Source organism: Serinus canaria, chromosome 5 (genome assembly GCF_022539315.1).
Source record: "Serinus canaria isolate serCan28SL12 chromosome 5, serCan2020, whole genome shotgun sequence".
Taxonomy (NCBI): domain Eukaryota; kingdom Metazoa; phylum Chordata; class Aves; order Passeriformes; family Fringillidae; genus Serinus; species Serinus canaria.
Window position 1 is genome coordinate 23,309,790 of NC_066319.1, and position 26,303 is coordinate 23,336,092.

Below are 26,303 nucleotides of genomic sequence, written 5' to 3' on the forward strand. Positions count from 1 at the left end.
GGCAGTCAAGGAATTGAATTTTGCACCTAAGCACAAAACATGGCAGTATGGAAGGCATATTACCGTAAGATTTTTCTTTCAATTTCATAAAATTACACAATGCTTTGTTTAAATGAAACTGAAGGAATTTCTGATCTGTGCCATACAGAAGTGCCATACAACTTAAGGGGCTAACCACAAAAACAAAGTCCTTATTACTCAAGAATATATGAAGAAGTAGTTGTCAGCAGTTGTCAGTAATCCACCATGACTACTGGAAAACTGGTAACAATTTGACAACCAACTCATTCCCTTGACTAGCCACCTCTCTATTCCATCTCTCTGTACACTCTGATATAATAAATAAAACTAGCTTAATTAATGCATTGTACATACTTGCAAAAGACATGATGCCCCCAAAACCTTCACTGCTGTTGTTGGAGACAGTAGAGTTTGGGGAGCTGGCCCTGGAATCTGAATCTGCATCAGAATCACTGGCCAGTTTTAAACTGTTTGGCCGAAGCAACTTCTGAGACCTTTAAAGAAATTAAGTACAACTGTTATTAGCATTCCCCCTCCCCACCCCAAATCAATACATCATATAGTTGTGGGAGACTGATGTTGGTCTCACTCCTACCACTTTTCACCACACTACCTGCACCCTCTGGAAAAGGAAGAAAACCACCCAAACAAACAAGGAAAAGGGAAAAAAAAAAAAAAAAAGAGAGAGAACTGAAGCATCTTTACATTCAGGCTTTTATAGCCTTTCAGGGAATGCTGAAAACTTGTCTACAAAAGGGCATTGGCAGACTTGCAGGTGAAAGGGTTCTGGTTTGAAAGGAGTAACAAGAAAACCCATTGCCACCAATCACTGCAGTATCTTTCCCCCAAAGCACAAAGATTTACTGAAACAGTTTCCAGAAATCAGTACATGATATACTAGAATGTTCTAGAAAGAACTGTTAATTCACACAGCTTCTACTGCTTACATAAAAGTAAGGAACTGAGGGACCTTGCAAATGCTTTTATTCAAACCAGAAGGGTTGACAGCACTTCAATATTAAATGAAAGTGATCAACAACAAATCTCAGTAGCCAAAGACGTTTGAGTGCATGAATGCTAAACTCAATGAAGCAGACAGAAACCCCAGAAGTGCTGTACAGAAGGGCAAGAGACAAGGAGGACTTGCCTGCTTCCATTGAGATTCTGGTTAAATCTTGGGGTGTAGCTCTCTTCCTGCTCATCATCTTCATCCTCTGTAGGAAAACCATACTGTGGTTCAAAGTATGGATTGTCATACTCTCGCTTCCTCACCACCCCTTCTGAGGAGCTCATGCTGCCAGCTGCGATGTCACTCTCACGACGATCCAAGCTTATCTTGGGAAAGCTTGGTTGCAGTGGCAAGGAAGAGAGATGGTTTGAAAATCCAGCAGCCAACTTCTCTTCTATTTCTGCTGAGTCTGCTGCCTCCTGTGGACCAGTCAAATCATTGATCTGTTCGCTAATTTGCGTTACATACAACTGAAGGGCAGGACAAGAACAATTATTTCAAACTGGGAAATCTGCACAGTCCTTGCTGCTTGCTACAGGACCCCCACCACATCCTCACTATCTGTGTCTCTAAACTAGGATTTCATACACACTGCAGTATTTGTGCATTGTTCTAGGGACTTACTTCCCTTTAAAACAGCTCTGACCACTAAGTGCTAGCTCAGGATAATGGCTTTCCATTACCATGTTCCCATTATGCTTAAAAGACCACAAGTTCATGAGTTTCCCCACCCCACTCCCTGTTCCCCTAAAGATATCAGGCCTTTCCAGACTGTAGAAGCTATTCCTGCAGTCTCAGCCTGGACCATTTCTCTCTGCTGATGCTGCATTTTTCAATGCACTGGAACTTTTTGTACAGGAATGGTCTATCCCAGCATAAGAGGATACCAGCAAATTCCACCTTGCTCAGAAAGTCCAGGGTGAGCATGCAATTAAATTTGTGCATGGTGTCACAGTCCTATTAGCTTTTGCCCTTCTCAAAAAGAACCACGTGCATTCTCCCATTTTTTATATCCTCATACACTGATCTTGAGGCTGAACTCATCTCAGTACACACATGATTCACTCCATGGATGACAGTGCTGGGGCTGCTACTGGCTGTAGTACTGGAACTTGAACGAGGCTGGTTATTCTCCTGGGAGTTCTCACTGTCCATGGTCTGTTCATCAGGATCCCCTGAATATTCTTGAAAATCATCAAATTCCACTTCACTAGCATCACCAAGGGCTGCATGAGTCAGGGGGTCAACATCTGCAAACAACATCTGCAATCATTATTCGTTAAACAACATTGCCTTCCTCAGCCTTTTGCCCATCTAACTAAATATTCCTAGAAGATGAGAACTTCAACAGAATCAACTTGCATAAAAATTCAGGTTGTAAAGGGCTTTTGCAGGTCATCCATTCCAATTCTCTCCTCAAAGCAGGAGTACCTTCAAAATTAAAGCAGGTTGCTCAGGGCTTTGTCCCACTGAGTTTTGAAAATTTTAAGGGCTTGACATTCTACAGTGATCCTGGGAATGTATTCAAGTACAATAATCATTAAGTTCTTTTCCTTACGTCCAAGTAGAGTTTCTTTGTTGCAGCTTATGATTATTACCTCTTGTCCTTGGGACATGGGAAATGTTTTGCAACTTCTAGATTTAGTTTATTAAACAGAGTATTTATGCAGTTTCCATATAAGTGCAGAGAATGCAATTTTCTGTCCCCACTAGGATGGAGTAATACTTTAAAGCTAGCACTGAGAACCAATATGCAGGGACAGGAGAGAGCTAACTCTGCTGTCCATATTGCACAGTATTTACTGGCAGCAGCAGGTTCTTTCCAGATCTAGTGAACCAGTTTTGTTCAGCAGCATCTATTTCTGTTCTTCCTCTTCACAGTGTTGTTTGGAGGAAGTTGTTTATAAGCAGGAGAAATGTCCTTTCTCAGCCTACCCACACACTTTTACCTCAGAGCAAGACCGCAATGGGACAATACTTTGTTCTGATTCAGGGATTTAGGGGAGGCCTTTTTCCTGAAGTGCTTCAGATGAATGGGGAAAGGGAACCTATATGGACCTTGTGAAAGTAAAAGCAAAAGTTACTCACTTGGGGTATCACCATTAATGTCACATTTCATCATCTCACTGACAAAGTCACCAAGGGAGGAGTAGGAGGAACTTGAATCGTCGTAGTCGACGCTGTCACTGCCACTGCCGCAGCAGGCGAGAGAGAGAGATGAGTGGCAGCATCAAACAACAGCAGCCTCTGACGCTTTAAAGATGTGAATCAGCACTGTTTTCATGGACCTCCTAAAAATCTCATGTTATAGTAGCTATCAACAAATTTCACAGGCCAACTTCATGAAAAGTAAGAGCAAAAAACCTAACTTTCAGGTATGTGAGGAGTTATGGGAAGACATTTTAAATGTCTTAGCAAAGCTCTGAGGCTAAACATAAGTGATTAGATGATAGTGTATTAATTCACAAAATGTGCGTGTTTATCTAGGACAACTTCAAGGGAACTGGGAATCACAAGTAAAAGCATTTCGTTTTTACACTAGTGATAAATCCCACTCTGTTAGGACCACTGGTGCTATGTAGAATGCAAAATATGTGCAAGTCCAAGGCTGAAAGATCTCACAAACCAGGAAGGAATGAAAGGGAATAAACTAGACACAATACTCCAAGAAATATGGCCAAAAACTACTATATAAAGTTTCCTTTCATTTTACTAAACACACAAGGTGGTCACAAGCTTTGTATAACTATGGATAGGGAACAGAGATTTAAAAGAGTGGTAGGATGGGTGGGAGTATTTGCAGTACTGCAACAGAAATAACGAGAGAAAGAACAGCATGGAAGAAAAGACAATTAGGCTGTGAGGAAATAAGGAATGTTAAGTGGCATACAGGTAGCAAAAGAAAACAGGAAAATGAGGATGGAGTATCACATCAAATGAATACACTAGCAAAGGGTTAAGAGGTTTGCTGTGATAATGGAGCAGTGAGAAAATTTACTTCAGTGTCAGTATTCTGCCCAGTCAAGAAATGAAACAACAGCCTGGCAGAATACAGGAAAAGGCTGCAAATGCCAAGTAGGAGAGGTCCAGCAATCTGAAATAACTCTTATGTGACTACAGGCATGTTCCCCACTAACCTGTCATCAGTGGGATCAGAATCTGTTTCCTTCTCTGCTGGGACATTCAGGGCTTCAGCCAGCTGTGAATTGCTGTCATAGACTCGATAGTGGATGGGCTGCAACTGATGAGCATACCACTTGGGTTTGTCACCAATTAGGGCTGGGTCAAACATGTCTGCACAAAAAACCAAGGAGAGCATTAATCAAACTCATTTAATGGTGTCAAAGGCTTCATTTACAGTGACACTACCCTCTACTAAGTCTTGCACAAAGGGACAGTCTTTAAGAGGCCTGCAAGACTTCCCCATAATCAAAAAAGATGAAAAATTAATTGGAGGAGCAACTTGCCAATAGCAGGGCTAACTTGGGAGAAACACATGAGGCCATGCACAAAAAGTGAAAAATATCCCTTGAACTAGATTTCCCTCCCCAGCAGGACTAATACGGTATAAAATTAAATCCTGCCCTAGAATGTTTGGTTTTTAAGCTCCTGCATTACATCCAAGTGCAGGAAAGGCAAGACCAACACTTACTGTTATGAATTCTTTGGAAAGCATAATTAGTAGGGTTGAGTGACCACTCTCCAAAGTATTCTACTGCCTGTGTTCTGGAAAGCTTATCTGCAAAAGGTGTTTGCTTGGGCCTAGAGGCAAGAAAAGAATTTGCCTGGAAGGCTACCACTGGTCGTGGGAAGAGGCGAAGAGTGCGAGTATGCATTTGGAAACCTTGCAAAACATTTGGTGAGTTGAAGAATCTCACCATAGCAACCCTAAAAAGAAACAGAGAACAATACATTAGATAAAAACACAGAGCATAACAAAAAAAGAATAAAGAGAGCCCTTAAAAGGTATGCCATTGACAACGTTTCAAACCTTTGAAGAATGGTAACATAACTCTTCTTAGAAAACAGCTGTCTTGCAAAAGGTAAAAGAAAAATCCAAACAAACCAAAACCCAAGAAACCACTTTGTTCTAACTCACCATCTTAACACAAACACCCACTCAGTGAAGGGTAACATTCCTGTTTCTACTAGCTGAGGTAACAACTAAGTCCCCAGGTATTTTTTTCTGTAGTTAAGGTCTGTGATTTAAGCTGAGGATACAATATCAGACTGACAAATCCAGGTAAAGTGGATGATCTATAGGAAAATTCAAGAAGCAAAACACCCCCTCAAGATACACAGTTATGTTCATGCAGGTAATAGATATGAGATAAACACTGTAATTACTGCTCTTTTTCCCCACATGATGTCAAGGAGAATCTACAATAGTACCTGACAGATGCTGTTTCACCCACGGAAATGTTTGTGTTGCCCTCAAGCGCAAACTTTTATGAAGACTCAATGCCACCTGCCTGTTACGCCTCACCTGGTAGCCACATCAACAGAGTCCACATCATTTCCATAAATCAAAGGGTTGAATTCTGTGGAGGGAGTAGACTGCAAATCATTCTGTGGTCTTCCCAGCAGCAGAGGCACCTCCTGCCCCTCATGAAACTTCTCTAGATTAAGAATGGGCTGAGTATTCAGGCTCATGCTGGCCAGGGCCTATTGAAGGACATTATGCACACATTCAGCAAGAACAGTTATTTAAGGAACAAATGATCAGAGCTACCCTGCCCTCTAGGCAATTGCAACAATTATGCATGCTCCATTAATTCCTCTTAAACCACCTCCACGCTGAGTCAACAAGTATCTCCAGGCTCTCCTTTATGCTGATTGTCAAAATGATCTCCTCAATGCTGAAACAGTTCTGGAGGCAGTCAAGGACTAGCACAGAATTCCACTTTGCTAGATCATTCATGACATGAAAACAGATAGTCCTAACTGGACCACTAGTAGTATGGCACTGCATAACTCTACTGCTTGTAGAGTTATTTCCATGTGTAATTTGAATACATCTTGGGAATTAAAGGCCTTGAAATTTGCCCTAAAAGGTGGCTATTCAACCAGTAATTTGATATTCCAGGAAAATGTGGAGACACCTCTGCACAAACATCTGCTTTATCCCTGAAAACCTCCACTTTCCATTGGAATGAAGCCTTCATCTGTCCATAAAGTTACCACTTCAACCCTCATAAAATCTTCAAGGAGCAGCACAAGTGGAGAATCAGACCTATCCTAAATCTTCCTCATTTTTCCCATTTGCCACTGAGGCTTCATCTTTTCACTTAAAAAATAAATAAATATATAAAACCAAAACAAAGAAAGAAACAAACAAAAAAAAACTCCAAAGGAAAGGGGAAAAATGGAAAATTGAGGGGAAAAGAATAAAATAAAGAACCTTGTTGTCAGGAGTGAGCAGCTGTTTCTGAGTGATTGCAGTCATGCTAACCAGACACTGGAGGCAAGATGGAAGATCATATGATAACACCACAGCAGCCCATCAGAGCCAAGACGAACACATGACCACAGAGAAACAGATGGAAGGAAAAAAAATATCTATTACTACCAAATATCACAAATGAGAGGAAAACGAAACGGACCACAAAATAGACACATCTTAGGGAAGAGGTGTAACTGCCCCACCCCCAAACATTCATATCTGGCCACTTTGGAAACAGGCAAGCCTGTTGTCCTTAATGATGCAGCTAAGAACTTTCTACAGCAGTTTAAAAGCAGATATCCTGAAATTCATTTATTGACTCTAAGAACCAAAGGCACATAGAAGTGTTAACCTTAATAATGTGGGCCACAGTTTGTGTGCTTTATACAGCAGAACTCCTTTGCCAATGACCAACCCTTAATAACAATGTCCATAGGAACACACAGGGAATGTAAGCTGAATTTGGGTGAACACTCTGAGAATTTTAAATATGTCTTCAAAAAACTGTAATTTGTTCTTCTGATACTTGAGTTTACCTTTGCACTAGTGAGAAAGTTTTGCTAAATAGTGCCTGAAATTGCAAGGGGGTGAGGCAGCAGTGGGGGGAAGGTTGATCTAACAAAACTCCAGGCAATATATCACTTCCATCTGTGCTGACAGCAGGTACTGGGATATCAGAGAGGTTACACACTTTGCTCTCCTGGTCTATGAGGAAAGAGAAAGGGCAAACCTCATCACATTAGTAACACACTTTACCTTTAGATACTGCATGCAGCGTGCATAAGGAAAACAGAAATAAAGAGATAAAACCTGCTTGACACGATCAGCCAGGATGACCCAAGCTGATTAATGGCTTAGCAGGACCTGAGAGGAGAGACTGACACTTCACACACAGATGTGTGAATGGAGGGGAAACAAAGATGATCTTAGCTGGATGGTCAAGTCAGAGTTTAAAGCCCACATGGCAAACATAAAGGAAGAATCTGGAACTTTCTGCATCGACTGGAAACAAGTTGGCCTCAAACAACAAATAAAAAACCACCTGTTGTGTACAGGGACATTTCAGCTTTACATTCACTGACTTGCATTCTTATTCACTCTAACAAAAGACTAGGCAACACTACATATGCTACATTCTGCTGCATCTGAGTCCTGTTCCCAAAGTGCATATTACCTGTTTCAGATGCTTTTTCAGCTCTGAAGCTTCTGGTTCTGGCAGTGCTGGCAAAGATTCTGCATTTGTGGGAACAATCACCTGGAATTAAGCACAACAGACTAAAAATTCCCCAGCTGTAGTAATTTCCAAAACAGAATCCCGAGAATCTCCAGCACTCCAGACAACAAGGAATAAAAGACACAAAAGGAAAATAAGAAATAAAAAACTTCAGTCTCAGACAGACACCTGCTCTTCACTTCTTTAAGGTTGCTATTATTTACAATATAATAAACAATGGAGTAACTTTATAATTTACCTCAAAAACAAGAAATTTGAATCAACCCACACTTTCCATCCAGTCAATGATGTTATTCACATTTTCTTTAAATTAGCCTTGCTCACACCCTTGTAGAAAGTGAGATACATAGCCCCACTTGAACCATGACAACCTGTGGGAAGGTTCTTAACAGACTGGGTTTCTTAAGTAGGGCTATAAGCCAGTCTGACAATTAGTCAGGAAGAAAGTTCTACCATTTACTTGAGGATTCACCTTCTAATGATATAGCCAGGTCAATTAACTGAAAAAGGATGCCTAATGCTAAAGACATGGGGACCTTGAGACACAACAAGGAACGGAATCCTAAAGTTTAAGATGGGACTGGCAAAGGCAGACTGAGGCCAGGCATTACTAAATTCTCAGTGGTTGCACTGGTGACAGTACACAGCTAATGGAAACAAAGCCACAGCTTCTTATGGGTGCCACTTACCCTATTGGTATCCAGGTCAATAAGCCATACATCATCAGGCATTTTAAAATCCAGTTTGTAAAGGAAGAAACTTGCTGGAACACCGATGATGTAAGGTGTAGGGGCTAGAAGCAACTGAGAGAAAGACAAACTTTACTAAGGACAAGATCTGTATTTGATATGACCATGTTCTTCCCAAATTTATTTATTGACTACAGTATGTTTATAGCAGAGTAGACAACACAAAATGCATTGATAAATAAGTAATGCCATGCAATGGAAGTATTAAAAATTAAAATAAAAAAATTATTAAAAAAAGAAAAAAGCTCCTGCTCAGAAAGCCTCAATTTTCATCTAGGAGAAAATACATTTCCATCTCCCATGTTTCATGTCCCACTGCCACCCAGGACATAATTTATATGGCTACTACACAGCTCTTTGCAAACAGCTTGCCATGTTTATCATGGTCCTAAAAAAAAAAAAAAAAAAAGGTTCAGAGTAACAGCCTAAGTTGAAAAGCAGGAAGTCATGGATGAATACATCCTCAGCTCAGACTGAATCCGTGCCATTGTAAATAGGCTCATTCAAGGACTTTACCCTTCTGCTCATAGTGGTAGTTTGGTTTCAAAATAATAACATCTCTAAGAAGTACAGGATAGACACATTTTTTCAGATGCATGTGGAAAACTTAGGGGGAAATTCAGGTTGCTTCTGACAAGGCAATGAGCAGAGGAAAAACGTTTAAATCAACTAGGAAAAAGGTTTAAATCAACTAGCAGCTTGAGACCAGTGGCTTGGGAAGCTAGTTTATTCTTTTAATCTAGAACTGCTGGTCCCCTCCAAGGAGTGGCACAAGAACAAATATACAGCATCAGTTGCAGGATAGCACTAAAGTAGTAAGATGGCTTGAATTCTATCTTTCCAAGCAGAATAATGAGCTCCTGCAAATAACTGACTATTGGCAAAACCCAGGCTCCCAGCTGAAGCTAAACAACACTTCATATTTCTGAGATTGCATGCAATAATTTCTGAACTCTGAATTAAAGAGCCCTCAGGCATCCTTAAATATTACTCTGGACCCTCCTCAACAAATTTTAATACTCAATTTAGAGGGGGAAGGGCGTAAATATCATAATAATATTGTCAATCTATGGTCATTCAGTCCATTGTTTGTGAACTACTGCTTTGAATCATTCTATTCACTGAACGTGCTCTGAAGATATCCTACATAAATGGTGTTACCTATGATTTGAATAGTCACACTCAAGCAATGTTCTTTGCAAAGCAGACTTTGATACAATCTCTGAAAAGATGGTGAATGTAAAAAGGACTACAACTATATGAATTTTAGACATCACAGAAACATCTTTTGTGAAAGACCAATAAAGGAAAAATATGTACCTGTTCTGCAGAGGCCATGCAGGTGGGAAGCAGAGGGATCACTGGGAACATGTACTCCAGTGGGTAGATCATGGCCACAAAGGCCATCACAGACATTGAAAGTGCATTATAATCTCGGGACTGCAATACAACCTGCAACCAAAGAAACTCCCATTAGCACTGCAGCAACCATTCACTTCTAATACTCCCCTCAAGTGTATACAAAGACCACAGATTTTGGGATCTCCGCAGACTGAAATTCAATGGCTGTGAACTGGGTAACCCTCCACTAAACTGTCTGAAAACAAGCTTTGGGTGTTTTTTTTGAGTGGGAACAGAACTTTTCAAAACAGGAACCTCAGAAGGAACTATTTATTCCCCTCATCCTCCACAGACAAAACTCATTCCAGGGAGTCCAGAGAGACAGCTGTTCTACACATCCAGCCTACCCTGGTTTTGAAGAGAGCAGAACTTCCTACATACTTATCAAAGATCAATGATCTTCCTTTCTTACCTTGTGCTCCAGAAGGATGCAGGTCAGCACCTGCAGGCAGGCATCCACTCCCAATAACTCCAAAGGCAGATGTAATGGAAAATCCACCAAAGTGAAGCGGGATGGATCAGGAAGAGCAAAGGTCAAAGCTGGCTGCAGCTCATGTGGCAAGACTTCCACATCCACCCGCTTCTGCCCAGCAACGGGCATCGGGGAGCGGAGCAGCCGGTATATCCAAGCCTCGATCTCCCGCAAGTCGTGAAGCAAGGCGCTAGACTTCTCTTCCACCAGGAGAGAGCCTGTGAAAATCCTCCACATTGTGTCCCTGGACAGGGAGAAGGGCAAGGTTAACACTCCAAGAACTTCACTTGACAGCCATTCTGCAAGGCTCTTCCAGAGAAAGGGGAGATCCACCAAGGATTAAAAGAGGCAACTAACAAACCTTTGATCATACAAAGAAACAGAAGATAGGCATTCATACTGACACAACCCACAGTGTGAGGAAGAATAATAACACTTTCTGTGGCAGGAATCAACACAAGTATGTCACTTCAGACTTCACTCACACATTTAAAGGATTCAGTCAGGTCCAGATCTCTGAAGAACTCTCATCACCCTCATGCTTGAAATTCAGTGGGCACACAGGATACTCTCCTATCTCATCCAGAACTGCAACAGACTGACTGCAGGACTCTGCTTCTAGCAGTCTACAAACCTTTGCAAGAACAGGAATTAAACCTGAGATAATAAAAATATGCCATATCCAAGATCTCCGAGATGTTTTTGCATGATAAAATACCCTTCATCATTCTGTCCTAAATTGCAATGCATCATTCCTAAGAGCTGAATAACTCAAGGGAAAAATGGATCTGTTTCAGCTAAATCTCTGAAAGCTGAGTAGAAAACATTTAGGTACCTTAGCAAAACAAGCAACAAGTTTGCCAGCTTAGGGTGTGGAGATCTGCAAACTTGCAGCTCACAGACCGGCTGGCCAAAAAGCATGTACAGCATTGCTCACGGCCTTCAGAGCTTCACAACTCAAAACTGGGTCTGACAAGGGAAGCAGAGAGTCTTGTCCACTTCAGCCCTTTACCCTGTAGCACAGTGAAGGCTGCATCCTTCTGTATTCATTCTCCAAATAACTGCAGCCTGATAAATATCTTGAGTTACTGGAACAGATCCTCTAGAACACTATGGGTTCCGGTTGGAGGTTCTATCTTACAGTTCACAACTTTAAAAAAAAAACAACGAAAAGGAAAAAAATTATAACACTGGAGGCTTCACAAAAACAGAATGATTGAAATTTGGATGCTCAAAATTAGGGCAATTTGAGATTACACTGAGTACATGATACACCTCTCAGGAACTGTGATGCTTCTCATCCTCCACTCTTCCTTCAGCGACTTGTCATGCATAAGACATTAGGCTGCTAAGAAGTGTGCTCCACCTTTTGCCAGCTGTAAGGGTTCAGTTTCACCTTTATTATGCCACCACTTCAAAACTATTCTACTCTTCCAGGTCACCACTACAAACCACATGGTAATTCAAACCTGTTGCTTTACTTTTCCCAGAGACACAGGCTTGATATTCTGTCTCTTGCTATCCTCCATCCATCACTTAATTATTCTCTTTAAGAATTATGCCCAATAAGAGCAAATTTTTCAAATATCACTTGTCATTCAAACAACAAATTGAGGAAAATCATTAAATTCAGAGGGGTGTTTTTCCCTCAATAATTATCAGGCTAAACCAAGTGACAAAATAACATTCCTTAACACGTATTTCCACTGGGGGGAGAAGTTTTGCTCTGACAAAATAAATTATTCTCCATCAGTGGATTCAAGTGATAAATCTGCTAATGCAGAAAGCAGTCATAATAGCCCAGAACAGTCTCCTAGAACTATTCCAGGGCAGTAGCCCAAGAAGTAGGCCACTGCTCTATAAATGGGACATTTCCATTTCATGCAAAACATAAAGAGTTTATAAAGATAAAAATTACAATAATTATAATCCTGTCATTTTTCACTTTTGACAAGTTCAATTTGGAGTGTACCAAGCTAGTAAACTCACATTACGTACTGTCTCACAGTCCTGTCCCTCAAACTGTTGAGATAATCCCCTGCTTCTCCAGAGATTAATTTCATACTTTTTCTATCCAGTTAGCACATTGGAAAGGAAAACACCATCCCAGAACAAAAGTGTCAGGAACAACAGCACAGATACACATCCTTGGCTGAAAATACATAAAGGCTCCTTCCATATCCTACAGAGCAACAGCTTCTGTCACATACTCAACGCTACAACAGCAGATACATTGAGATTCCTACATTATATTAAATATACACCAAGTTCCTGTCAATTTGCTGCTACCAACAACAATTCCCATGTTTCCTAGACAACTACTTTGTTTTCTACCTCTCTTCCCACTCTCCTTCAAATATTGTACTTTGACCTATTTCAGCTGATCCTGCTTCTCCAGTCTTTTCTCTCCCACGCTGAAGTTCAGGCTGTTTCATAAGCTTGTTAAGCACATTTTCATCATTTCCCTCCTGCCCCAAGTAGAAGTTCTCTCTGTTATTTCTTGGCTGCTTCTAATTTCCCAGAGAATCATCCTGACATATACTGCCACAGAGCTTAAATGCCAAAGCAACAGTAGCAGCATGAGCACTCAGCTTCAGTCCTCAGAAGGGTAGTGCCTCCTTAGGTGCATCAAAAATTAAAATCATACCAGATTACAGAATTGGAGAGGGAAGTTTTAAAGAAATTGTTATAAAAATTTCCTTTTCCTACTGTGAACCTGGGTTAAAACAGTGAAAAAAGGCCAGCCCTTGGTGTTGCAAAAATAAAAAATAAATTGCAAAATAAACTGCAGCACGATTTACTGTGCAGATAAATTGCAGCACTGAACACAAAAAGTAGGAGGGAAAGTTCTTCCCTCTCAACATACCTCTGCACCCCACGTGGAATTCCCAGCTTCTTGCCCAACAGTCTCTCGCTACAGCAGTCCACAAGTCTCTTGAGGGTGTACAGACACTCACGGAAGGTGGAAAAGAAGGGATAATGACTAAGGATGCACAGAGAAGTCAGAGTGCTGTTCCGAGAGCGATGGCTGCCTTTGGCCAGGCGCTTGCTGCGCGGAGATCGATTCACGTCAGGGGTAGACTCCGCACTGGGGGCCTGCAGTGAGGAACCACTCTCTGAACTCTCAGTGCCCCCTTCCTCCTGGGGGGCTAATGCATCCCCAGATTTAGGGATCTTCTGTCCCTCTCGAGCTCGATGCCCGCCCGTGCCTTCCCCCTTCTCCTTGGGTACTCGCTTCTGGAAGGAGCGGTAGAAGTTGACGCAGATTCCATAGCGAGTGACCCCCGTGTCCTTGTCTGTGAGGGTGAACACGAAGGAAGTGTCATCGCGGAAGCTCATGCGCTTCTGCCGCACGCTCAGGCATCCTTCTGGCTGGCAGAAGAACACGACGTCAGGCGGGAGAGGAAAGTCTGCGTGGTCTTCCAGAGGGTAACGCCGCAGCAGCTCAGGAGTCTGAGCAACACTGTCGCTGCTTGGGTGCCTACGAAGAAGAAAACAAAAAACCACATACACAGGTGACCAATAATAAATATTTTTGGGAACTTCCTACTAATGTGTCAGGAGCCTGTGGACTCAACTTCATCTTTGTTCCCACTCTTCCCTGCTGCCTATAGAAAGCGCAGCTTCTCAGTCACTTGCCACAAAGCTCACTCACAGCACAAGGCAGAAAGGTTCAGAAAAGAAGTTTAAGTCTATACAGTCATTAGCAAGGATCCTGTTCAAATCTGATTAAGAAAAGGCCTTCCAGGAATACGTTGTTCCCAGGAGAATACTGTATTGTCATGTTGCTCTGACTTTGACTTTCAAAATGAATTTAACTGCACAGGTCTCTGGGCAACACTTCAGTAGGGAACACATTGTCCCTCTCCAAATACACAGTCAAAGGAAAAGCTCCTAGATTTCAGCCATTTATGAACAAGATGAAAAATTAAATGAGAAATGCAGTATCAATTCCTAACTGGGAAAGCAAGAATTTACAATCAGATGAACATTGGAGGGATATGGACGTCATCCCAAAACCACTTTCATTAAAAAGTTCTAGCAACCACACAAACATACGTGTTTGATTTTCAGATTGGGATTTAAAGTGTAATTTATATAAAAACTGCATGGTAATATGCACAGCTGTTTACCACTGTGACTCACTAATCTTCAGACTACAAATCACTACAGAAACATGAAGACAGAAAGGCAATACTGTTGTTTCCTAATTTTCCACTAGATTCTTTCAAGTTATTACACTTTTGCTTATTTCAAAATACAAATGACACTTGCTTTTCTAATGTAAGAAATGTGAAAAAATTCAAACAAGTAGTAATAGAATGCTCACAATTTACAAAAGAAAATCATTGGTGTAAATAGCTCTGCTGACTAATTCTTCCAAACTAATATTTTATTTAAAACAAGTAAATATGCTTTCATAATAATATTGGTAACAAGATTTATACTGCCTATAAAGTTAGATAGGGAAATACCGTATGAAAAAAAGAGAAACACTAAAATGCTTTTATATGTTAATGGACACAACTAATGCATCATCTGCTGAAAAACAAATGTCAAATAATGCTGGTACTATTTAGAGAGTCTATTTGGCAGCAAATGGTCCAAAAAATGACATCAACAAAGTACGAGTGCATATATCACCACTTCGTGCCTTTGCTGTAACATTAGCTACAAGGACAGAGTTTTCTCAGACACTGAGAAAGCTTGAACCCAACAGTTCCAAAAAGTATTGCTGTTTGTGCACAGTGGATAACAAGATGTCACAGTAAAGGCCACATGGAGCTCCTAAGAGCTTTGTAGGAGAGGCTGTTTCAGTCATCTCCATCTTTCATCGTAGGCATTTGCCAAAGTGCCAAACAAGACAGCAGTAGCAGCCTAACCAGCACAGGCTGGCAAAAAGCAAGAGAACTGTAGGAGTCCAGAAGTGATAGTAGCAAATTTCCAAGTGAGAACACCAGACACTATAAGCTTCACTGGAGGAGGCAGCTAAGATTTTTCTCCCTCCTCTTCTTAGCTGGTGACACACATATAGAAAATTTGGTTGTTTTTCTACAGACAGTAAGAAGTAATAAACTATTACAGTATTCGATCCATAAAATGCAATAATAACTATTAGTCAGGATTTTGTAATTTCCTCCACTCAGTCTATTTAAATACTGCATTCAAAGTATTCTGAAAAGAAAGCAAGAGGTACAGCAACAGGTTGATATACATGAACCACTGATATTTAGAAATGTAAGCAAAGTAGACTTTGGCATACACCCATTACATAGAATTTGCAGAAAGCTGCTGCATAAACTTTGAATAAGGAAAAAATAACATTTATTGAGTACCTTTATGTTTGACAAAGAGAACACATCAACCCTACATTTCATATGTGCTTTAAGTAAATATGCATAACATTTTATCTATTGATAAGTCTTTAAAACCAGAAAGCATTCGTGTCATTCTTGTGAGGATAAAAAAGTATTAGAGGGAGAAACGGCCAAGTAAAGCAAGTTTCAGATTTTTTTTTAACTGAGTTTTTAGACTACATTTCAAAAGCTGGAAAAGTAGTATTATTCTACTACTAGCTCATTACTAGTAATAAAAGTAGTAGAAAACTTATATTTTACTTGTATTAAGCTTTCAGTGTTTTCAATTTGTGAATCCCTCTGTCCTGATGCCAGTAGAAGCAAAGCTCAGACACAAAGACTACCAGACAGTGATAGTTAAATTAGCTTTTCTTAGTCAGTCTCTGCAGACCCTTGGAAGGAAGTCTAAGGACCACAAGGTAAAAACTCTGACTACACTAGTATCTTTCAAAAGTGTCCTGGCTCAAGTAGGTGCTCCCCTTAGGGGGGCATTCTGCACACATTTCAGACAGCAATTCCTGAGCATCAGGAAGGCTTCATCACTGGATGCAAGGCTATTTATCCCCAGTCTACTGCCCAAGAAAAAGTTCTGCTGAGACTGTTTCACATTACCTGGCTCCAATGATCACAAGATAGTCAAGTAGCCGAGAGCAGATTTTCTTTTTCTGCACCATTGTCCTCGATGCCCCTCCCTATGTCATCTCAAGGAATTCCTGTTCATTGATCCAGTGGTCAGTTATCCCATCAGCCGTGATCGCTGCTCTGGGGAACAGAATCTGCTCGGAACAGTCTGCCAAGTCCAATCTATAACCAAGAAAAGCAAGAGTGTCAAAAGCACAACCAAGAATATTGAATACATACAAGCAACTTAATGACCTTAATTATATTCCCAAAAAGCTTCAATGTTCAGTGCAGTCATGGTCATCCACAATCTCTATCTTCATGAGTATAAAAACACAGCCATATGCCCACAAAAGCAGAGAGATGAAAAACACACAAAAAAGTACAAGAGTATCTCAAGAATTCATGGTTGGAGTCGATCATCTCAACTTCAACCATTAATTCTTTGGTTGAAGAAAGAATTCAATCAATTCATCTGAAATTCCAAAAATATTAGAGGTCTCTTCCAATGTAAATGATGCAATGATTCTGTTCTAAGGGCGAACACAAACCAACAAAGCTGCCTACCACTAGCAAAGAGCTACTCATTAAATGGTTTGTGTGCTGCTTAGGCAAATCCATAAGATCTCGAGAGGGCTTGGGAAGGGAGCTTCAAACGGCAAAGACTGAAGGAAAAAAACCACAATCTGAACTTTAGCTATGGGATAAGCAGAACAACTGAAGAAGGGGTAGCACCAGAAATCCAATTTGATAAAATGCATCCCACCATCCCAAACCTGCAAATGGCTGTCAGCACACAATTCCCAAAGACTATGATCTCTAACACCTTTTCTGGGCAGATACAGAACTGCAGTTCTACAGAATCGCAGCTTACAATAGCAAAAGTGCACCTTGTAAAGCATATTAAGTTTTTCACTTACTTCACTCAGTTCCATTTATCTTGTTTAACTTCACTCCTTACTCTTGATACCCATGCCTCCTGCAGCAAATTTCTCTGAGTACTTTATGATAGAAAGATCCTCTTGGCAAACCTGAGATTATACTGCAGCATTACTACTTGTCAATAATCATGCTTAATAGATATCCAGAAAATAATTCTTTCCAAGCCCATTATTCATAGTTCACAGAATTCATGAAAAAACAGGGAGAAAAAAGTTTTAAAAAGGAATACAGCTCTACATTACAGTGTTCCCTACTGTGTTGGAAACAAACCTGAAAACAGAAACTTCCTGAAATTGAAAGGTCTCAGAAACTCTAAAACTCAGAGATGCTCAGAGTATTCTAGAAGTTTACTGAGTATTCCAATGGATTTTTTAACAAGACTTATTTTATATTTAAAAAATGTATGTATTGCTTTCTGGGACATAATCAGAACAAAGTTTCCATTTCACTTCATGTTTACATCCTAAGGCAGGATGTAAACACATCACATACACAGCAGGGAATTTTTATTCATTAGCCCTCTAAACAGCAGTAAGAACACAAAAACATTACAACAGTAAGAACTAAAAAGCACATTTGTAATATATAAAAAAAGAAAATCGTACTAGTCAGTAGGTACTATTAAAGGAGTAATAAACTGAAAGAAACTTAAAGCCTCACACATAAAAAATCCCACATGAAACTGTGGCAGGTTTTTAGTAGATCCTCAACTACAGTTACTGTAGAGTCCTAAGTAACAGCAGTATGAATTATCTTCTCTGAGCAGCAATATTGCTGTAAATTATCTTCTCTGAGCAGCAATATTGTTGTAAATTATCGTCTCTGAACAACAGAGAAAATACAGACACAGGAAGCAAAGTTTCTGTTTCTACATTTTAATGACATTATTGAAAACATTGTAGAATCTGTCCTCGAAAAGCTCTTGATCCTTGATATTCTGCAAATATCTTGGCACAGAAAAACTCAAAAGGAAAAAAATGAAGTTGGGATATCAAGTGGTCCTTTTTGTCTCCATTTTGAAGAACTGCTTTATCTGTTTTCTTTCCAAATGGCTTTCCCCAGAACTCTTTAAAGAACAAACTGCTCAGTCACAGACAGGGGATAGCAAGAAGTCATCACAATGCAACCTATAAGAACGACTTCCAGGCAATTCTGCTACTTAGTGGTAATAAAAGATGTTCTTCCTCAAAACCAGAAGCTACCCAACCCCTCAGTGAAGGTGGAGAAAACACACTGCATTTGTCTTATGACTGTAATTTCCTTCACATATTTGTCGCAGCTCTGCAAAGGAGTTAGCAAGGTCTTAGAAATCATGACATTTCAAGAATATCTGAGCATACAAGTACAAGGAATATATGCAGAGCTTACAATATCCCTGGAATGGCTGAAGCTACAACCCATTGACATCGGACACTGAAGTTTCTGTCCATTTTTTTAAAAAAGATCTGAGCACTTTCTGTGATTTCTGCTTTCTATTGCAACACAAGCTCCAGGGAGACCAGACTGATGCAGATGTTGTGCCAGGGCTTCCAGAGCCACCTTTATTGATTTACTGTACTTAACAACACAACAGTTTCAGTCAGACATAAGAGGACAAAGGCTCTTTTTGGGAAGATGATTTAGTGTTGGACTGGAGCAAGAGGTAGAAGAATTAGAACCAAGTGTAGGCTTTTTGCCTTCCTCTATTCAATCTCTGGCTTCTTCAGAGATCTAGCAATGGCTGATAACAGCACTTAGAAGAGTAGTGCACCAGCATTTGCTGGAACTCATCTTCCTACTCCTGCTTGGAATCAGACGCCACAGTTGATCTGTATAAGGCAACACAAAGAGGCATCCCAGTCCTGCCTCCCCCTGCCTATCTGCCAAAAGCTTCCTTTCAGGCCAGTATCGTTCTGTTCCCTGTGCTGGCAGAAGAGTTTGTGCAGCTACAGGGCAAAACAGACAGTGGAATTGACACAGACTAAACTTAACACCCTCCCTTCTTCTCCCTTGCTGCTTTTGTTTTTACAAGGTTATTTTTCTTTTACTTGGTTCACCACGTGGCCCCACAAATGTTTGTGCAGGCACAAAGAAAAGGTAGGAGAAAGAAGTTAATGGAACCTAGAAGACTTGACACTGAACACAGCATAATCACAGAACTACAGACAGCACCTCTACAGGCAATACAGAGGTAGTTTCTCTCTAAGACTCTCTATCATCCTTCCAATCATCCTCCTAGATTTTAGAGACTAAGCACATCAGGACAGAAATAGATCAAACAACCAAGAGATACTTCATTTTTTCCTCTTTCATGTTGGAATTTGGACCTGAACCAAGAGATTATCTTGACTCTGAGATGGTTGTTATGTCAAAACCTCTTCTCTCTCTCAAACTGCTTTAACTTTACATTGCTTTCTCTGAAAAGGCCTTGTGCAGTGTCTTCTCTCTTTGCAAACATATTGGAACCAGTCTTTTGAAGGCTGAATCCTCAAGCAGCATTTGAGAAGAGACTCCTTATTATTTCAACTCTAGAAAAGAAGAAAAATAGAGAAGGGAAGGCCCACCACAGAAAAATACTGCACCAACAGATCATGTCTCAGACAACACCAAAATTGAAATAAGCACTTATATGGCTGGTGAACGGGTTGGTAAGAACTAACACTACCCACACACTGCAGCAGCTGTCAGCAATACTCACTAATAAAAGTTGGCCCTGTAGCCTAGGCACAAAGACAGAAGAGAAGACCCAGCACAAAACCACGGCTTACCAGTAACTCGAGACAGAAAAAAAGTGTTCAAAACAACAAACACTTCTATTATTGGCATTACTCTGCATTTCAAAATTCCCCAAACACCCACATTTCAGGTTGTAGCACAACTTCTTAGAGGACAATCTGCATGGTATTCTGCAATTTTTAGTCCTCCCAGAAAAAGCCTATATAAACAAACACACACACTCATGAAAAGCACCACAGCACACAATGGATAGGGCAGCATGAAAGAGCCACAGCAGACTTTCTATCAGTTTAGAGTCATCTGTGTCAGAGCCATGCCCTGCATTAGCCCCAGGTTGAGTTGGGACTAATGAGTTGTGCAGTTATCCAATTTCATCTATCCCTTGCAGTTCTCAATCTTTGTTAAGAGTCTTCTCATTCCAGACACAAATCTAGAGGAGCAAAGCAATTTATTCTGAGAATAACTTCAATACAAGAAACTGTTAACACAACTAGTGTCACTGTATTGGGTCTGGCTGAGATGGAAGTAATTTTCCCCACAGCAGCCCTCCCAGTGATGTGTTCTGTACTGGTAAGTGGAAAGATGTTGATAACACATCTGTGTTTTGGCTACTGCTGAGAAGTACTGGCACAGCATTAAGGTTGTCTCTCCAACATCTTCCCCCCAGCAGTGCTGGGGAGTATGCAAAGTCTTGGGAGGGGACATAGCCAGGACTGCTGACCCCAACTGACCAGAAGGATATCCCATATGACATCTGCTCAGGAAAAAACTTAAGAGAGAGAAGAAAGGCAGAGAATCCATTATTTAAAACATTTATAATCTAGAGCAACCACTAAGCCTACTAAAGCTCTGCTTCCCAGGAAATGGCTGGACAGCACTTGCTTCTGGGAAGTGGATAATAAAATTTCTTGGGCTTCTTTGCTTCCATGAATGCAATCTCTGCTTTATTAAACTGCCTTTACTTTTACCCATAAGGTTTTTTCCATCTTATTTTCTAATCCCTGCTCTGATGAGGAGGGGTGTGATAGAGTGGCTTGGTGGACAAGTAGCATCCAGCCAAGGACAACCCACCACACTCACCTGAAGTTGTTTTCCTCACACAGAGGCTCCCAGCTTTCATGGGCCAGGCTCACACTGAACTGCATGATATCTGGCAGGTGTTTACATCATTGCTTGCAAAAACGGTTTGAAGACAACAGATTAATTTCCAACAGGAAGGTGCCAAGTCCTGCTTTCCCTACAACTCTTCCATGCTTTAAGATGGGACCAGAAAGGCTTCTCCTTTCATTATCTGCAGCTTTTACCCGGTAAAAGGATCATACTGCACAGTTCACCAGTGCATGGATACCTTTAGAATATAAATCAGCATCATACAATTCACTTTGCACACTGACTGAATAATGAGCATACATGGGACATTAATTTGTAAGAGAAAAAAGAGGAAATTGTGAAGGAGACAGAACAAATTATAGGACAGAAGCCACATAAATTATGGTTCACTGAAATTTCACCTTGTGAAAAACCAGATTTCAAGTCATGCCCAAACAAAACTAAATTTTTAGTTTCCTTGGAACATCCTGAATTTCTATTTACTCTCAGCCAAGACAGCCTGTACTGAGTTCAGCTCTAACAGCCACTATGCCTGACCTTAGTGCATTGTTTTCTGTGAACTCAAGGCTCACCAATTGAACTAAACTGAGAGCTGAAACACACACAAACAGGGCCAGGAGTTTAATGCCCACCTTTGGGTTGATTTATATTTCTTTTTATCACATCCCACACCTTGATCTATCTGCTAAGCTATGAGAAATAGGTGTGAGTAGCTCAGGGCCAGCCAGCCTCACCTGTGTGGGCAGGAACTCCATTTAACTCACTGCTGAACTGGAAAGAACATGGTTTGGAGCCCAGTATGAACTGTTCATGGTAGCTTTGTCTTTAGACATTTTAATAATCTTTATGGAATCTTTACCACTGAAATTTTGGTCACTTCTTCCAAGTGTGTTTCAAATGATGCCAGACATCTCTGGTATAGCACATGCTATTTTTGCTTCTACTAAACTTTTAAAGAAGTAGACAGGCAGTATTCTTTTCACATGAGCCACTTTTCACTTCCTCTGCCTAACAACTATATAAAACACTGCAAATAGTTTGATACTTTAAAATATGCAACATTCTAGGAAACTCATTATTGCTATTACCCAGATACTACAGTGTTTCTGCTAACACAAGAAACAGACAACAGCAGAGATGAGAACACTTCCCCTTCTCCAGAATCTGACAGAACATGGAACAATTTCTAAAATCTGACCTGGATGGACTTGCTATACTGGTGTAGCTGCTTTGTGTGTTACCATGCACCTTGGCAAGGCAGCAGTGCATGCCAAAACTGTGACTCCTAAGAAGATACTTGCACTCTGGAGGGGGGGAAAGAGCATTTTCAAAGAATTGCAAGCATACCTAAATAGACAATGACATATTTATCTAGTATGGCTAATCTATAACATAGGTTATAGATTAGGTGGTTCTGCAAAATGACATGGAGATGGTTTCAAGCATAAGAAATCACCCAGTAGAGAACAGGACTGCAGGCAAATTCTAAAAGCATCCGCCCTGGAGCACATGTATCACTTCAATCAGGTAAAACATCAAATGCACCTAAACTATTTCCACTTTTCATCTATCGATAAATCTTGAGGGAAAGGACGGAATAAACCAGATAAAAGAAAATTAAAGAATGAATGGGGAAAACAGGTTTTGGCAATATAAGAAGACTTATTTTGAAGGCCTTCTCAATAATTACAATAATTAAAAGATTTCTTCCTTTCCTACTAAGTAATATTATCTCTTTGCCTTCTGAAAACAGAACTGACACAGCCAAGCATCTTGAGCTTCCACATTAGTTGTCGAGAGCGAAATGGAAGTGGATGGGCAAGGGTGCTGACAGATAGACTGAAAATGACCAGAATTCCTCCACAAACAGAAGTATCATGGCACAGATGGGAACCTTTTTGCAGTATCATGGAGTGAAGCTGGACTGATTCAGGTTCCCGGTTGCTATAGTGACAGATTTCCCCATCCTTGCCATATGTCGGCCTTTCGGTGTCGCTTCCTCTCTCCTCCCTGCTTCAGCCAAAAGCTGGGCTAAAGCAGCCTGCTGTACATGCAAGATCACACAGTCACCACACATGCACATGCTGTGAGAACAGCCCCACAGGTAATCTGATTCAGATCAATCACCATAGCAACCCAATCTTTTAGTCCCTAGATTTCAGCCTGCCGGGTATATTTATAGAGCAGCTGCAGCGCTCCACCCCCTCTGCTCCACTACCAAAGCTCCCAGCACTGCCCACACTACCAACAAGCTTCACCCAGACACAAGGACTGCCTGGAGTCAGCGCTGAAACAGAGCCCTCCTGGCACCTGCAGGCCCCAGGCCAGATGACAGCACAGTATCTGCAACATGCTAAATGCCTCCCAGCTCATGAGCTGCCATATCCACCAGTACTACAAATATCAGGAGGCATTCTTGCCCCACAGAAAGCTGAGTTACCAAGCACAGCTGACAAAATCAGCTCACCCAGGTACCCACAGGATGCTTCCACAAACATGCAGTGCAGGCACAAAAAGAAGGTGCAGAGTGTGCTTACACAAACACACAATCCTAACTGGAACTTGCAGGCAGCAGCAAAGGAGAGGTTCCAGCAGCATGTGCCCCACAGAGCCACAGCTGCACCCACCAGTAGTACCTGAAAGCCATGAAGAAAAATCAAGACCAGGGCTTGAATGAGCAACAAGAGATCAGCATGTGAGGAAGAACGGTATGCAAATACTGCTATCTATTTTACTCCATTACACTCTTGGGGAAAACCATCATTAAAAACCTAATGCAGGAAAAGCACACCCTTTTATAGTATTCTACTTCCTAATAGGAAGGAGATAACAGATTTTAGCCTCAGCCACAGAACATTTCACACGCTTCAATTTAGGTTAAAGACCTTATTCTCCTCCCCTCCTTTACTGTGTGAAACATCTCTCTCGTGATCCTTCCTGGGCAGGATCATTGTGCACTCACTACAGAATCATAGGACCAATTCTGGCATAAAAACCCTCTCCCAATCTGAGCAGTTCTTCTGCTCTACACTGTTTGAATTTAAATTCATCTCTTATTCAAAAATCATCTCCGGAAATTTGCATGAGAGAACAGTAACACAAGGCCAACTCTTTTGAAGTCTGTCATTTTTTGCCCCTCCTTGTGAAACTACACCATCACAAAATCCAAGAGCCTTCTCATTTTCTCTACCTCATCAGCTTTTCACTGATCCTCAAATCTGTACTTGAACATTTTGCAAGGAGTGGGGGTGGGAGGAAGGAAGGGCAAACCAAAGCCCACACAATGCCCCCCAAGCCCAATGAGCCTCACACCACCTGCAACCACTACAGCATTACATTTTTTTTCCAAACCAGAACTGCTTTTGGAATGAGTTTTGAGCTGAGAAACCCTGGTGTTGCTTCCGAGTGCAGCCCAGACCCCAGCATCCACAAGATGCTTCCATTCCCAGCCCTCTGCTGGGAATTTGAGCAGTAGGCCACAGTTCCCATAATGCAGGCACCAGAAGGTTTTTTTTTCAAAAACCAAATAGTGTAAATGTACAGCCATAAAATAATTAACAAGAAAACAACAAAGCATGTGACATTTGAGAGAACTGCTGGATGCAGCTGCAACTGCTAAATTATTCAGTGCTTTCCCTTGCCACGGCACCTCCCCCAGCCACAGTGAGTAGCTCTGGGCCAGGAGACATCACTCATGGCATCACCACCACCAGATACAGGCACATTCAACTCTCTCCTGGAAATCCGTCACACAGACAAATGGGATCCCAACAATAAATTACTGCCATTTGTAAGACAGAGGAGAGGCAATGCCCACAACCAGTGTGGAAACACTGAAACACTGTTCAGGATAATGTGAACCAGAAAATAAAGTACTCTAAATAATCCAGTCATTTGGCTGTTGTTAGCACCTCAGAACTCAGAGCCCCACATTTGTTTTGCCTTGTGTATTAGAAGCACTCAGCCTGTCTCCCCTACTTGTTTATCCTTCCCTCTACACACCTTCCCCTTCTCTTCATCAACACTGTGGGAGATCAGAAATTCCTACTCTCAACCAATCCTACTATTAATTTTGGTGATAAATCATAGTACCAGCTGGTCAAAACTGAAAGGAAATAAAAGAGACAAGCCCATTTTCTCTCTACAAGAGCTCTGGGGTGTGAGAAGCGTGCATTTGGCAGACTCACCCACACGTAAACATTGGGGGAAGCAAGCTCAGAGTGAAGAAGGGACAGGAACCGCCCCAAGCAACTGTTGGAGCCAGTCAACGACAGAGCAAGGGCTCCTGAGAGGACCTTCTGGACACTGGCAGTGGCAGTCACCACAGCAAAGGAAGGAGGGAAAACACCACCCTGTTGGGCATGTCTTAAGACTACGAACAAGAGAGAAGGGAGAAAGCAGGTGGCCTGGAGGACAGAAGCAGCGTGCCCAGCTCGTGGCTCCAGCAGAGCAGTTTAACTGCTTATCAAGAGCAAACAGACACAGCAGCAGAGCTGCTCAGCGTTTGCGGCTGCAGCAAATTCTGGTGGGTACTCATTTTGATTCGTAATCATCTTTTGATTCTTAATTATCACAAAAAGCACTCCTCTCCTCCTGCTAGCTGATGACAGCGAAACAGGCAGAGGCACAACTCCTCATCTCCTGACACCACGGCCTTTCCAGAGCAAGGACAAGACATCCAGGCAAGAAGAGATCCAGGGAAGCTGGTGTCAAAGCTCCAGGCAAGAAGGTGATCAAAAGTTTTATACTGACATTGCCAAGTTTAGTCAGAATATAATGGGAAGCAGGACACAACCAGGGCACTGATTTTGCAGATGTGACAAAGTAACAGGATATGAAATAAAAGGCTGCTGTGCTCAAAAGATAACTCGCAGTTCCTGGAGGTCATCAGATAACAAATTTGACAGTAATGTATCTTTGTCCCTCGTACAAAAAAAAGCAAATGTTAATTCCCTGATTGTCACAACTGTTCAGAGATTAGCTACAAACAAAACAAAAAGTCGATATCTGACAAACATTACTGGATACATCAAAGGCAACATGATGACCAGCTCTGTTTTGAGGAATGCTGCTGCTTTGAAATAATGAAGGCAGTAGAAGAAAGAGAAAACCACAAAACCTTGTTCCTTGCTGCTACTCTGATACATTATTTCTCACAGCAACCCAGAAGCACAAGTCTCTCATTTAACTGCAGTGTCTGGGATCACAGCATGAGAACTGCCTCAGTTT

General features: G+C 41.3%; 1 protein-coding gene across 9 annotated transcripts in view; it reads right to left on the reverse strand.

Annotated features, from left to right (window-relative positions):
• The window catches only part of MADD (MAP kinase activating death domain), a 69,388-nt gene that overhangs the window by 39,382 nt on the left and 3,703 nt on the right, over nt 1-26,303 (reverse strand). Inside the window, exons 1-15 of one of the 9 annotated variants that reach the window (XM_050974810.1) lie at nt 17,228-17,248; nt 16,299-16,490; nt 13,196-13,810; nt 10,270-10,573; nt 9,777-9,908; nt 8,397-8,510; nt 7,648-7,728; nt 6,432-6,488; nt 5,517-5,695; nt 4,683-4,918; nt 4,168-4,324; nt 3,119-3,222; nt 2,087-2,280; nt 1,169-1,449; nt 376-515 (exon numbers count right to left, since the gene is read on the reverse strand). In XM_050974810.1, the coding sequence (XP_050830767.1) occupies nt 376-515; nt 1,169-1,449; nt 2,087-2,280; nt 3,119-3,222; nt 4,168-4,324; nt 4,683-4,918; nt 5,517-5,695; nt 6,432-6,488; nt 7,648-7,728; nt 8,397-8,510; nt 9,777-9,908; nt 10,270-10,573; nt 13,196-13,810; nt 16,299-16,360 (2,656 nt within the window). In that variant the 5' untranslated portion in view covers nt 16,361-16,490; nt 17,228-17,248. Of the gene's footprint in view, nt 1-375; nt 516-1,168; nt 1,501-2,086; nt 2,281-3,118; nt 3,226-4,167; nt 4,325-4,682; nt 4,919-5,516; nt 5,696-6,431; nt 6,489-7,647; nt 7,729-8,396; nt 8,511-9,776; nt 9,909-10,269; nt 10,574-13,195; nt 13,811-16,298; nt 16,491-17,227; nt 17,249-26,303 lie in introns of those variants that run through there. The other 8 variants (XM_050974808.1, XM_050974809.1, XM_050974807.1 and 5 more) reach the window with 8 other exon arrangements.